Raw genomic sequence first — 12,346 nt, 5'->3', positions numbered from 1 at the left:
TCTCCCTCTTCTAGACTGTGAGCCCGTTGTTGGGTGGGGACTGTCTCTGTTGCCGAATTGTACTTTCCAAGCGCTTAGTAGAGTGCTCTGCATACAGTAAGCACTAAATATGATTAAATGGAAGAATGAATGAATGAAGAGATGGAGATGTGACCACCATCCTTGGTTGCCTCTATTTTCAATCCTCCTTTACAGCCCAAAATTCTTCCTCCAAAAGAGAGAGGTAAGGAAAATGTATAGCTAGTAATCATGGAGGCTTAATGGTTACGGCTTCCTCTAGCTTCCTGCCTGAGGATTCAACCTTCAGAAGGATCAGAAGGCTTAGCCCTGCTTAGAGCTGTGGAAACAGCTCACCATCAGTGAACTGTTATTTTCACTGCTGCTATTTTTAATTTGCTTATTTTAGCTTGTTCTCTCTCTGTCTCTCTCTCTCTGTCTCTCTCTCTCTCTCTCTCCTCCCTTTAGACTGGAAGCTTCCTGGGTGCCAGGGACCACATCTGTATCAAGGTCCACAGAACCTTCCTCATGCTCATGTCAGTGCTCTGGACACTGTATACTCTGGTCCCGCGTTTTACATTTCAGACCAGTGGAGGATGGATGACCGCTCGAAAGTCTCCCTTCTGGTAGGAGGCCATGGGCATAAGAATGCTAGTGGGGCCATGAGAACATGACACAAAAGGCACATTTCCTCAAGAGCAGGACATAAAAAGAGCTCAAAACTCACTGGCCAGAATTCACCAACTGCACCCAAAGTTTCCCATGGCTTTAGGTGGGTAAAGCAGCCAGGAGGCTGGGCGTTCTGTCCCAGGTGCTGATCCTGCACCCCCTGGAATCTGGCCTCACCCTGAGGTCCCAAATAAATAAAATAATGATGGCATTTATTAAGCGCTTACTATGTGCAAAGCACTGTTCTAAGCGCTGAAGACTTTGGCTCTCCCAAATAATAATAATAATGGTATTTTTAAGTACTTACTATGTGCCGAGCACTCTTCTAAGCACTGAGGTAGATACAAGATAATAGGGTTGGACAGAGTCCCTGTCCCACACAGAGCTCACAGACTTAATCCCCAATTTACAGATGAGGGAACTGAGGCACAATAGTTAAGTGACTTGCCCGAGGTCACACAGCAGACAAGTGGTGGAGCCAGAATTAGAACCCATGATATTTGGACTCCCAGGCCTATGCTCTATCCACTAGGCCATGCTGCTTCCCATCTACCACCTGGGGCCAACAATTCTGGGCCTGCCTGTCAGACACCACTTTCCATAACAATGACTGCGGTCAAAAAAGAGATCCGTCTTTTGTTCCCTAGATATTAACAATGCTTTGGTCCAGATAATAGTAATAATAATAATGATAGGATTTGTTAAGTACTTACTATGTGTCAAGCACTGTTCTAAGTGCTGGGGTAGATACAAGCTAATCTGGTTGGACACAGTCCCTGTCCCACATGGGGCTCACAGTTTTCATCCCTATTTTACAGATCCCTATTTTAACCGAGGCACCCAGAAGGAATAATAATAATGATAATTGTGGTATTTGTTAAGTGCTTACTATGTGCCAGGCACTGTATTAAGTGTTGGGATGCATACCAGCAAATCAGGTTGGACACAGTCCCTGTCCCACGTGGGGCTCACAGTCTCAATACCCACTTTACAGACGAGGGAACTGAGGCACAGAGAAGTGAAGTGACTTGCTCAAGGTCCCACAGCAGACGAGCGGTGGAGCTGGGGTTAGAACCCACGTGCTTTTGACTCCCAGGCCTGTTCATGTTATCCCACCGAATTACAGAGTAAAGTCTTCAGCTAATTTATATTGAGACTTTGTACCAACAGTTAAGTCATTCCAGCCTAGGACTCCTAAGTTATGGAAAATATTGGCCCCAACCCCAATGTGTACTTCTCAAAGAGCCATGTGGGCTTTGCATAAGTGCTTACTATGTGTCAAACACTGTTCTAAGTGCTGGGGCAGATACAAGTTGATTAGGTCGAATACAGTCCCTGTCACACATGGAGTTCACAGTTTAAGTAGGAGAATGGTTATCCCCATTTCACAGTTGAAACTGAGGCACAGAGAAGTTAGGTGGCTTTCCTGAGGTCACAAAGCAAGCAACTGCCAGAACTGGGATTAGAACCCAGGTCCTCTGACTCCCCGGTCCGTGCTCTTTCCACTAGGCCACACTGCTGCTCAGCATTGGTAGACAGATTCTTTACCAGCAAGGAGCTTATAGTCTAGAGAGAAGATACATTGAGGATATGGCTATGAGGACATTTTTCAAGAACCTCTGGGCAGAGAGCAGAGCTGATCTGGTCTCCAGTGTTATGGCAGCAGAATATTATATGCCAATAGACACTGTACACAAAGGAGTTGAAACCCAGCTTGCCATCCACAACCCAGCCCTGTCTTTCTATCCAAAAGGCATTCAAACCTGCTGGTGAGGGAGCCACTTGTACCCCAAAATTTGTCAGTAAGAACTTTGTTTTCCTTGCACTTGCAAGAGCAGAGGAAAATAAAGGTTACTAGTGCAACAGAAAACAAAAAAAGGTACATCATTTAGAAACACCATTCATTCATGAAAATACATTTTTTTAAGCAACTAAACCTCCCTCCCACCAAAATATGTTTATGGCAATGATCTTATTTGCTCCTCCTCCATACTTGGCAAGAGGGTCAGAAATTATTCTCCCCATTCTCCAGATGAGAAAAGGAGGGCCAGAGAGGTTAAGGCACTCGCCCGAAGTCGCATCACAGTGAGGTGGCACAGCAGGGTCTAGGACATGAGACTGTCCACTCCCCACACCACAATTTTCCCACTAGATCCCACCTGACTTGTGCAGACACTCGCCTGCTTCCAATTGAGGCTCTGGGGATGTGAGACCAACGTGGGCTGCCTTCAAGGCGCCCTGACCACCCCCCGTAACCTTCCGCCCCCCCAATTTTGGCCCAGCCTCACCCCTCTCTCCCTACCCACACCCCCACCGCCCAGGGGGAAATGTGCCCCTTACCGATACTTCATGCCGGTCCTCCTAGAGGTGCAGTTGTCCAGGGAGAGCCCGTGCATGCGGAGGAAGTCCTCCATGTTCCTGGCCTGGGCGGCCACCCGCACCTCGCGCATCCGCTGCAGCTCCACCACATCGGTCTGGCGGACAGGCTGCAGGGCCCAGTCCGAGTGGCACCTACTGCTTACGCTCCTCAAACTGTCGCTGTACGTCATGGACAGCATGATGCCACCTGGCCCGGGGGAGCTGGGGCATTCAGAGGCAAAGCGCCGGCTGAAGATCGACCACGGAAAATATCGACCTCCCCAACCGCTGGCTGTTCAAGGTGGCAGAGAGTCGTGGGCGGGGACCCTTCCTTAGGAGGCAGCTTCCCCAGGGGCTCATCCACCCACCACGGATGACCGGCTCCTTGTCCACCTCCCGCCGGTCGAGTCTGCCTTTGGGAATGACTCGTTGGACTCCCTCGGACTCCTCCGCTGGGCCCAAGTGGAGGGAGAAAGCGAAAGCTGGGCTCTGGGAGGCTGCAATCAAGCGCAACTCAGGTGTCCCGATTAAATCATGGGTGTGGGGGGCATGCGGGGTGCCAGGCGCAGCAGCTCAGTTCTTCAGAAGGATGGAAGCCACGTTGGCTTCCAAATAGGGACGGGCGCTGGGGACCTGCTGGTGGCTCGCACTGGGTTTCTGGGTTGGCTCAGAGCGTCAGGCAGGTAAAGGAATTTTCATAGGTAGAAAGCTTGCGCTGCCCTGGGGACGCCAGTCAGGGCGGGAGATGGAGGTCACTGTCTCTGCTACGGAAACTGTCTGAGCCCAACTGTGCTGGCGGTGAACCTTTTGCCGCCGACATTGTGAGATGTCCAAGTTTTTCAGCTCCCCAATTTGAAACTGTCCAGAAAAAAGTCGGTGGTCCGGAGCTAGTTGGGACTGAGGATGGATTAACTAAGGCACTGTACTAGACTATGGAATTCATCCCTTGTAGGTGTTGAGAGCCTTTATTTTTTGAATGAGCTTTCACGTCACTTTTCTCATTTTATGATCTTTGGGTGATAGGAGACTCAGTCCCAGGTATTTTAAGTGACTTGCCCAAGGTCACTTAACCCAGCAGGCCAGGGTCAGAGATGGGACCAGAACCTGGATCCCCCAACTCCCTGTCCCATGCTCTTTCTACTAGGCGATGCCGCCTCTCTCCAGGTACAAATAGGAAGCAGAGTGGCCTAGTGGAAAGAACGTGGGCCTGGGACTCAGAGGGACTCAGAGAAGCAGTGTGGCTCAGTGGAAAGAGCCCGGGCTTGGGAGCCAGAGGTCGTGGGTTCGACTCCCAGCTCCACCGCTTGTCAGCTGTGTGACTTTGGGCAAGTCACTTAACTTCTCTGTGCCTCAGTTCCCTCATCTGTAAAATGGGAATGAAGACTGTGAGCCCCAGGTGGGACAACCTGATCACCTTGTATCCTCCCCAGAGCTTAGAACAATGCTTTGCACATAGTAAGTGCTTAACAAATGCCATTATTATTATTATTATTATTATTATTATTATCATTAATTGTATTCTAAGCCTGGTTCTGCCCCTTGCCTGCTGTGTGACCTTGGGCTGCTCACTTCACTTTTCTGTGCCTGTTTCCTCATCTGTAAAATGGGGACTCACTACCTATTCTCCCTCCCACTTAGATTATGAGCCCCATGTGGGAAACAGACTGTGTTTCATCTGATCATCTTGTATCTACCCCAGCACTTTGTACAGTGCTTGGCACATCAGTGACTGCTTAATAAACACCGCCATCATTATTATGGAACTATATCTTACCATCTCAGATAGGCCTTTTCCCCGTGCAGTCTGGCTCTTATCCTATTTCCTCTAATTAATTCCATTGGTTCTGGTTCTTTTCTTCATGGTATTGGTTATGTGCTTACTATGTGGCAGGCACTGTACTAAGTGCTGGGGTAGACACAATCTAATCAGGTTGGACACAGTCCATGTCCCACATAGGGCTCATGGTCTCAGTCTCTTTTGTCTTAATCCCCATTTTACAGATGAGGTAACTGAGGCACAGAGAAGTGAAGTGACTTGCCTAAAGTCACAGAGCAGACAAGGGCCAGAGTTGAGATTAGAACCCAGGTCCTCTGACACCTAGGCCCATGCTCTTTCCACTAGGCCAAGCTGCTTCTTGGAGTCTGCTGGAAAGTAGAAGCTTTGCTAACTAGCTTTTTCCTGTTCTACAAGAGGACACAGTTGGCCAGAGGTTGGGTGGGAAACAGCTTTGGCCTTAGGCTGGGTATTTTTTGGCCCTTTGCAGCACATGCAGCTGACCCTAGAGAGAGGAGCTGGGCTCAAAGTTCAAGGTACTACTCTTTACTCCTTGAGACACAGGTCACAGCTCCCAGCTCTCAACATCCTTGAAAGATCATCTCTCAAAAACAAAAGCGCAGTCCTCCCAGGCTGGAGAGCCACAGATTTCCATACCATGATTAGTTTTCTGCAGGATTCCCGTTAAGCTTAAATGAATTCAATGGTCAACAGTGGTTTTTGGATTCCCACTGTATGCAAAAGCACTAAGGACTTGGGAGAGAACAACAGAATTAGTGGACTTGATTCCTGCCCCCTAAATTTACAATTTAATGTAGTGTCAGGCTCATTAGATAGGCAGTTCAAAGTCCTAGGAAACAGACTCCAAGCCAAATCGGGATCAGAGCCAAAGAAGAGGCCTTTTCCCTGCCCCAGCTCACAGAGCATAGGTGCAGGGGGTGTTACTTGCCTCTCCCAGAGGCCTGGTATGGGTGGTTGGTGACTGCTCCCAGTAGGCCTGGCTGAGGCTTTCAGCTAGGGCAGAATTTCTGTGGCACCACTGCCACAGAATTGAGTGAGTTTAGTGAGAAGCAGCATGACCTAGTGGATAGAGCACAGGCCTGGGAGTCAAAAAGACCAGGGCTCTAAACCCGGCTCTGCCACTTGTCTACTGTGTGACTTTGGACAAGTCACCTCACTTCTTTGGGCTTCAGTTACCCCATCTGTAAAATGAGGATTACGACTGTGAACTCCATGTGAAGCAGGGACTCTGTCCAACCTGATTACCTCGTATCTACCCATAAGTTAGTACAGTGTCTGGCACATAGTAAACACTTAACAATAATAATAATGATAATAATTGTGGTATTTGTTACTATGTGTCAGGCACTGTACTAAGCTCTGGGGTAGATCCAATGTAATTGGGTTGGAAATACCATTAAAAAATATTTTAGTAGCAAACCCCGACTCCAACAAGCCTCCAATTCTGGCTCACCAGAAACATGGCTGGGATGGCCACCTGGGGGAAGCGACCCCAGACTTGCCCTAACAGGCCCCTGCTGTCCAAGCCTTACAGTAGACAAGCTGAGGGTAGCACCAGAAGTCCCTTTAATAGGAGAAGCATTAGCTCAAGTTCAGTTACCAAAGGATCGGAGTGGGGAAATGAACAATGGACTCTGCCCTCTTTTCCTTTCATTCATTCAATTGTATTTATTGAGCGCTTACTGTGTGCAGAGCACTGTACTAAGCACTAAGCACTTTCCTGCTATAAGACAGCTAATCTAGCTGTTCCAAGCCTCTTCCTCAACCCAGGAACAGGGTGAGGACACCATCTCATCTGCCTGGGATTGCCCTGTGAGGGCAGGACTCCGGATTCCAGCCTTGGAAGTGGCGATGGAACCACGGCAAAGTCCCCTATGAAAGCCCTCTCAGAAATGAAGCAGAAGCAGCATGGCTCAGTGGAAAGAGCACGGGCTTTGGAGTCAAAGGTCATGGGTTCAAATCCCTGCTCTGCCAATTGTCAGCTGTGTGACTTTGGGCAAGTCACTTCACTTCTCTGGGCCTCAGTTACCTCATCTGTGAAATGGGGATTAAGACTGTGAGCCCCCTGTGGGACAACCTGATCACCTTGTAACCTCCCCAGCGCTTAGAACAGTGCTTTGCACATAGTAAGCGCTTAATAAATGCCATTATTATTATTATTATTGTTATTATTATTATCATTATGGTCTAGTGGATAGAGCATGGACCTGGGAGTCAGAAGGACAAAGGTTCTAATCCCTGCTCCGCCTCTTGTCTTCTGCGTGACCTTGGGCAAGTCACGTCACTTCTCTGTGCCTCAGTTTCCCCATCTGTAAAATGGGGATTAAGACTGTGAACCCTATGTAGGACAGGGGCTCTGTTCTACCCAATTAGCTTGTATCTACCTCAGTGCTTAGAACGGTGCTGACATATAGAGCTTAACAAATACCATCAACATCATCATCAACGCTCAGTGTGTCTTGTAGCTCAAGCGTCTGTGCTCGCCCAGGGGCTCCTAGAATAAATCAGATTCTTTCTGGGAAATGGGGCTCGAATGGCCTTGGGGGGCTGCCCGCTTTTCTGCCTTGGGAGAGCCTGTCTCCCTGGAGGGCCTCAGCCTTCTGAAGCTACCTTCCTGGGGCAAGTGCTCTCTGAGCAGAGGCTCACTGCAATCTTTGCACAAAGCTAAGTTGTTCCTCTGCAAAGACAGAAATGATTGGGGCCACATCATTGGCTTTGCAATCAATGCAGGCCTGAAACAACTCTCAAGCAGCAAACTACTACAACTTTCCTGGAGCAGACCACTGCCACTCTCCTGCAGGGGACCCCTCAGGTGTCTGCCCTGTCCCTGGGAGCTTTGGGCTGCTGGACCACATCTCCTCCAAGAGGCCCTCCTGGATTATGCCCTCTTTTCCCCAAATCCCCCTCCCTTCTGCTTCGTCTATGCATTTGGATCTGGGACCTTTGAGCATTTGATATTCACCCCACCCACCGCCTGACAGCACTTATGCACATATCTTTAAATAATATATTATCAATTATTTATTCATATTAATGCCTGTCTCCCCCTCTAGACTGTAAAATGGTTGTGGGCAGGGAGCGGGTCTGCCAACTCTGTTGTATTGTACTCTTGCAAGCATTTAGTCCAGTGCTCTGCACATAGTAAGCGCTCAATTGATACCAATGATTGATTGGCCATCTGGGAAGGAGGAGTGGAATCAGGTGCACAGATGGTACAGGGTAGCTCATCTCAAGGCGCCTGCCTGGAAAGTAGCATTTTGTTGGGGATTGTCTATTCAGGAAGTTCCCTCCCCTTCAAATGCTTTGGACCACAACTCTTCCCATCTTCAAAGCCCTTCTAGTAATAATTAATAATAATTATGGTACTTACTAAGTGCTTATTATGTGCCAAGCACTGTTCTAAGCACAGGGGTAGATACAAGTAAATCAGGTTGGACATAGTCCCTGTCCCACATGGGGCTTACTGTCTTCATCCTCATTTACAGATGAGGTTACTGAGGCCAAGAGAAGTGACATGACACACCCAAAGTCACACAGCAGATGTGGCGGAGCCAGGTCCTTCTGACTCCTAGCCCCCTGCTACATCCACTAAGCCATATTGGAGGCCTTCCCTGATTCACTTTCTTCTCCCCACCCACCCATTCACTCGGCCCTCATCCCCTCACAGTTGCCTGTAGCACTTAAGTGCACCTCGATTTATATACTCATTGGTTTAAACACTTCTCACCTAATCCTTCTTTCCATTCTCTTTAAACTTCTCTCTGTGAATTTGGTCTGTGACTCCTGCTAGATTATAAGGTTCTTGAGGGAGGGATGAGGTTTTCTACTTCTAAGGCACTCTCTCCCAAGTGCTCTGCACCCAGTTGGTAATCAAAGAATGCTACAGATTGGTCGAGTGACTATAGGAGCTCTTCTGGGTGGGGTGGGGGCTCTGGACCTGATGTCCCCCTGTAGCTTCCCCCTGAAAGAAATGAGTGTGGATGTGACCAAGCAACCAATCGGCATCTAAGCAGCGTGGCCTAATGGATAAAGCCTGGGCCTGGGAGTCAGAGGATCTGGGTTCTAATCCTGCCTCTGCCACTTTTCTGCTGGGTGACCCTGGGCAGGTCATTTCAGTTCCTTACGCCTCAGTTATCTCATCTGTAAAATGGGGATTAAGACCATGAGTCCCATGTGGGACAAGGACTGAATCTAAACCTATTTGCCTGAATCTAACCCAGAATTTAGCACAGTGCCTGCCATATAAGAAGCACTTAACAAATGCTACAATTATTCATATTATTACTCTTAAATTGGGGGCACGGCCAGTCAGAGAGGCTTGGGAAGAACCAGACAGGGATTCACTGCAGGAGGAGGTGGACTCTGCTGCCGTGAATGCAGATGGTACTTTCTTGGAAAGGCTGGGTCCACTCCCCCTGAAGCTGGGCTGGCAATGCTGCCCCATCTGCCTCAACTTTTCTCTCCAGGTCAGATTTGGGGGGTTCTGGAGGTGCAGCTCCCCTTCCCTTCCCTCCTGCCACTAGGGTGCTGATCACCAGGGCGCTGTTCCTCTCTGGGAGAATGGGCCCTGTCCCGGGGGGGCTTCACATCCTGCCCCAAAACACATACACAGCCCTACTGCCAAACCGCCAGCACCGGACCCTTCCAGGCGCAAATTGGAGTTTAGATTGGCGTTGGCAGTGGTGAGGCAGGGGAAGGGAGGGGCGTGGAGGAGAGGGTTGGTACATTGATCAGATGGAGATGGTGGCCCTGGAGAAAGGAGGGGTTGGAACAGAGCACGTTGGAGAAATGGAGAGCTTGGCCTAGGATTTCGTACTTCCCAGCAGTGTGAGATAACAGATTTTATCTTCCCCAAGAGAAAAGGCGGGGCGGAGGGAAGAGGCTGGACGGAGTCAAGCTCTTTCCGGGCAACAGAGGTGATGGGGAGGGGCTCCTAGGGACAAATCTCCATGGGCCCTTGGAATTCACACAGGGGAACCCATAGCTCTGAAGCGGAGGAGTCTGATTAAGGAGAACACATCCTGCGTGTGGCCACTGAGTGTCATCCCTGGGTGGACCAGCTGGTCAGTGGCCTCCTCCAATCCCCATAAGTCTCGAACAGCCCTCCTAGGAGATTCGGCAACTCACTTCTCAACTCAGCTGGCTGGGAAATCAGATCTCCCAGTGGCAGGGGAAACAATTTGGTTTTAGGCCACAGACCCTTGGGGAAAGTCCACTGGGCTTTACTGGGGATGGGTGGGAAGTCAGCCTGGCTTTGCTGGTGGGGTTGGGAGGCGAAGGGGGTGCCTGTCAGTCTTTGCTAGGGGCAGCAGATGGGGGAATGCCAAATCAGCTCCTCCTAAGGGGGAAGGGTGGGACAGAGGGGTTGCCCATCACCCTTCCTGCTGGGTGGTAGTATTCCTTTGACACTCTGTCTCAGAAATCTAACTGTGAGGGTACAAATCATGCCTCATGCAAAGTAACTTAGAACCAGTCTCTTGAAAGCAAAGTAGTCCTCTGGAAATCAATACAAAATATTTCTGGGAAAGAATGCATTCTTTTTCAGTGGTGACTTGTAGGCAAAGGATTAGGGAGAGGGGCTAAAATTTTGGGCTACTCTGGGAACCCTAGCAGTTAGATAAGAGGGGTTAGGAGGAGGTAAATGCAGTCCCAGGAACACTTCATGGTGTTGGGGCAAAGGCTGTTCCTAAAGGCACTTTCTACAGGATCTGCTCTGCCCAACCTTTCTGACCCAGAGTGGAAACCTGAACCATGGGTCTGAGTGGCAGGGGGCTAACTAACCCATCCTTCTACCCTCCTCAGGGGACCAGAAACAAAGATTGCCTCTAGAAGAGACCATAGAGAAGCAGAGCAATGCCCAAGCTGAAGCCTCATTTTGGGGTGAAAGGGAGGGTGGCTGGCATGGGTGACTGTGACTGTGTGTGTGTGTACTTGGGGGAGGAATGGGAGTACTATGGAGCAGGATAATAATAATAATGACAGAATTTATTAAGTGCTTACTATGTGCAAAGCACTGTTCTAAGCGCTGGGGTGGTTACAAGGTGATCAGGTTGCCCCACGGGTTGCTCACAGTCTTAATCCCCATTTACAGATGAGGTCACTGAGGCACAGAGAAGTTAAGTGACTTGTGCAAAGTCACACAGCTGGCAACTGGCAGAGCTGGGATTTGAACCCATGACCTCTGACTCCAAAGCCCGTGCTCTTTCCTCTGAGTCACGCTGCTCCTCTGATATAAGATGTATGGGAAAGGAGAGAAATAAAGACGTAGAGTTATTAGAATGGCCAAAATGTTTACGAGAGAGAGAGAGAGAGAGAGAGAGAGAGACAGAGAATGAATGTGTGTGTGTCTGTGCGTGTTTGTGTGTGTAGGGCAGGGCAGAGGCGAGAGTAGGTTTTTTGGAAACTGAGTCTGATAACAAAGGGGGTCCCAAGTGAGTTCCACGGGTCTGGTACTTTGAGCAGAGGGCTGACCTGTGAAAGACCTGGCAAAGCCCTAGTGCTAATTCCTATCACCAGTGCCCTGGGAACCGCAGGACTCCCAGCACGCCATCAACACTGACCCATCACCCTTACCTCCTGACTCATTTTCTTGAACAACAGGCTGAAGTCAGGACACTGTTATGGCTTAACCAGCTCTCGCTAGGCCAGTCAAGGCCTTGAATGACTCCCTTTTCTCCAACACTGCCTGTGGGGATGGAGACCCAAATGGTCCAAACTGCTTCTGCTACATCTCATCTCAGGGTGGCCTGTCTTGGACCTTCTTTCTGGGGCTCTGATCCGGTACCCCATGACCTCAGCTCCTGTCAGCAACCAAAACCACCACCTGGGGATGTATATACCTCCTCCCCGACACACTGATTTGCAAACCACTTCCCCCCTACAGTGTCCTTCCCACTGCTGAGGCTGCTTCTTCAAAGTCTATTCTTGTTGGGGACGGGACTCCTGGGGGATTCATCTAAGATAACAGCAGGAGCATGGAAAATTGAACCAAGGAAACACCCCTCTCTTCCTGGCAATACAAAACAACCACACGCCCCGATAATGAAGAAGAGAGACACCCAGCATGCAGAAACCTGCACCCAGCACCTATAGCTTAAGGGAAAAGAAGTTTTCGGGGCTGGAAATGCGATATGAATGAGGGAGGTGGGAAGAGGCAGCAATCCCTGTGCGATATTTGAAAGCAAAAGTTATTTAAAGCAGACGAAGCAACGGAACGGGGCCACTTGAAGGGGGGGGGGGGGGGGGGGGGGGGCGGGCGGGAATCAGCTCTACAAGGCACAGCCTTGGAGTAGTACCGGGAGCAAACTGCTTTTGTTAAGGAGAAGAGGGAGAGGAAGCAATCAGCCAAACAAGGGTGGGGTGGGAGGAAGGGGCATCCAGATTCCTTCAGGCACAAACAGGGTCTCGCCAACCCATTTCCATTCAGGAAGGCCACTTCCCTGAATGAGTTCTTCCTCACCTATCATCAACCCGTTCTGAATCCAAATCAAGAGGAATGCTAAACATTAATGTTCCCAAGATGGGGAG

The 12,346-nt window shown here is 49.6% G+C and overlaps 1 protein-coding gene across 7 annotated transcripts in view; it reads right to left on the bottom strand.

The window, feature by feature from the left end:
* The window catches only part of KCNAB2 (potassium voltage-gated channel subfamily A regulatory beta subunit 2), a 109,214-nt gene that overhangs the window by 64,479 nt on the left and 32,389 nt on the right, over nucleotides 1-12,346 (bottom strand). For 2 of the 7 annotated variants that reach the window (XM_038746670.1, XM_038746672.1), the window contains exon 1: nucleotides 3,007-3,224. The exons of the other annotated variants lie outside the window; for them this stretch is intronic. In XM_038746670.1, the coding sequence (XP_038602598.1) occupies nucleotides 3,007-3,224 (218 nt within the window). Of the gene's footprint in view, nucleotides 1-3,006; nucleotides 3,225-12,346 lie in introns of those variants that run through there. 7 annotated transcript variants of the gene reach the window in all.

This window comes from Tachyglossus aculeatus, chromosome 5 (assembly GCF_015852505.1).
Source record: "Tachyglossus aculeatus isolate mTacAcu1 chromosome 5, mTacAcu1.pri, whole genome shotgun sequence".
Lineage (NCBI taxonomy): Eukaryota > Metazoa > Chordata > Mammalia > Monotremata > Tachyglossidae > Tachyglossus > Tachyglossus aculeatus.
This window is presented reverse-complemented; position numbering and strand designations above follow the sequence as displayed.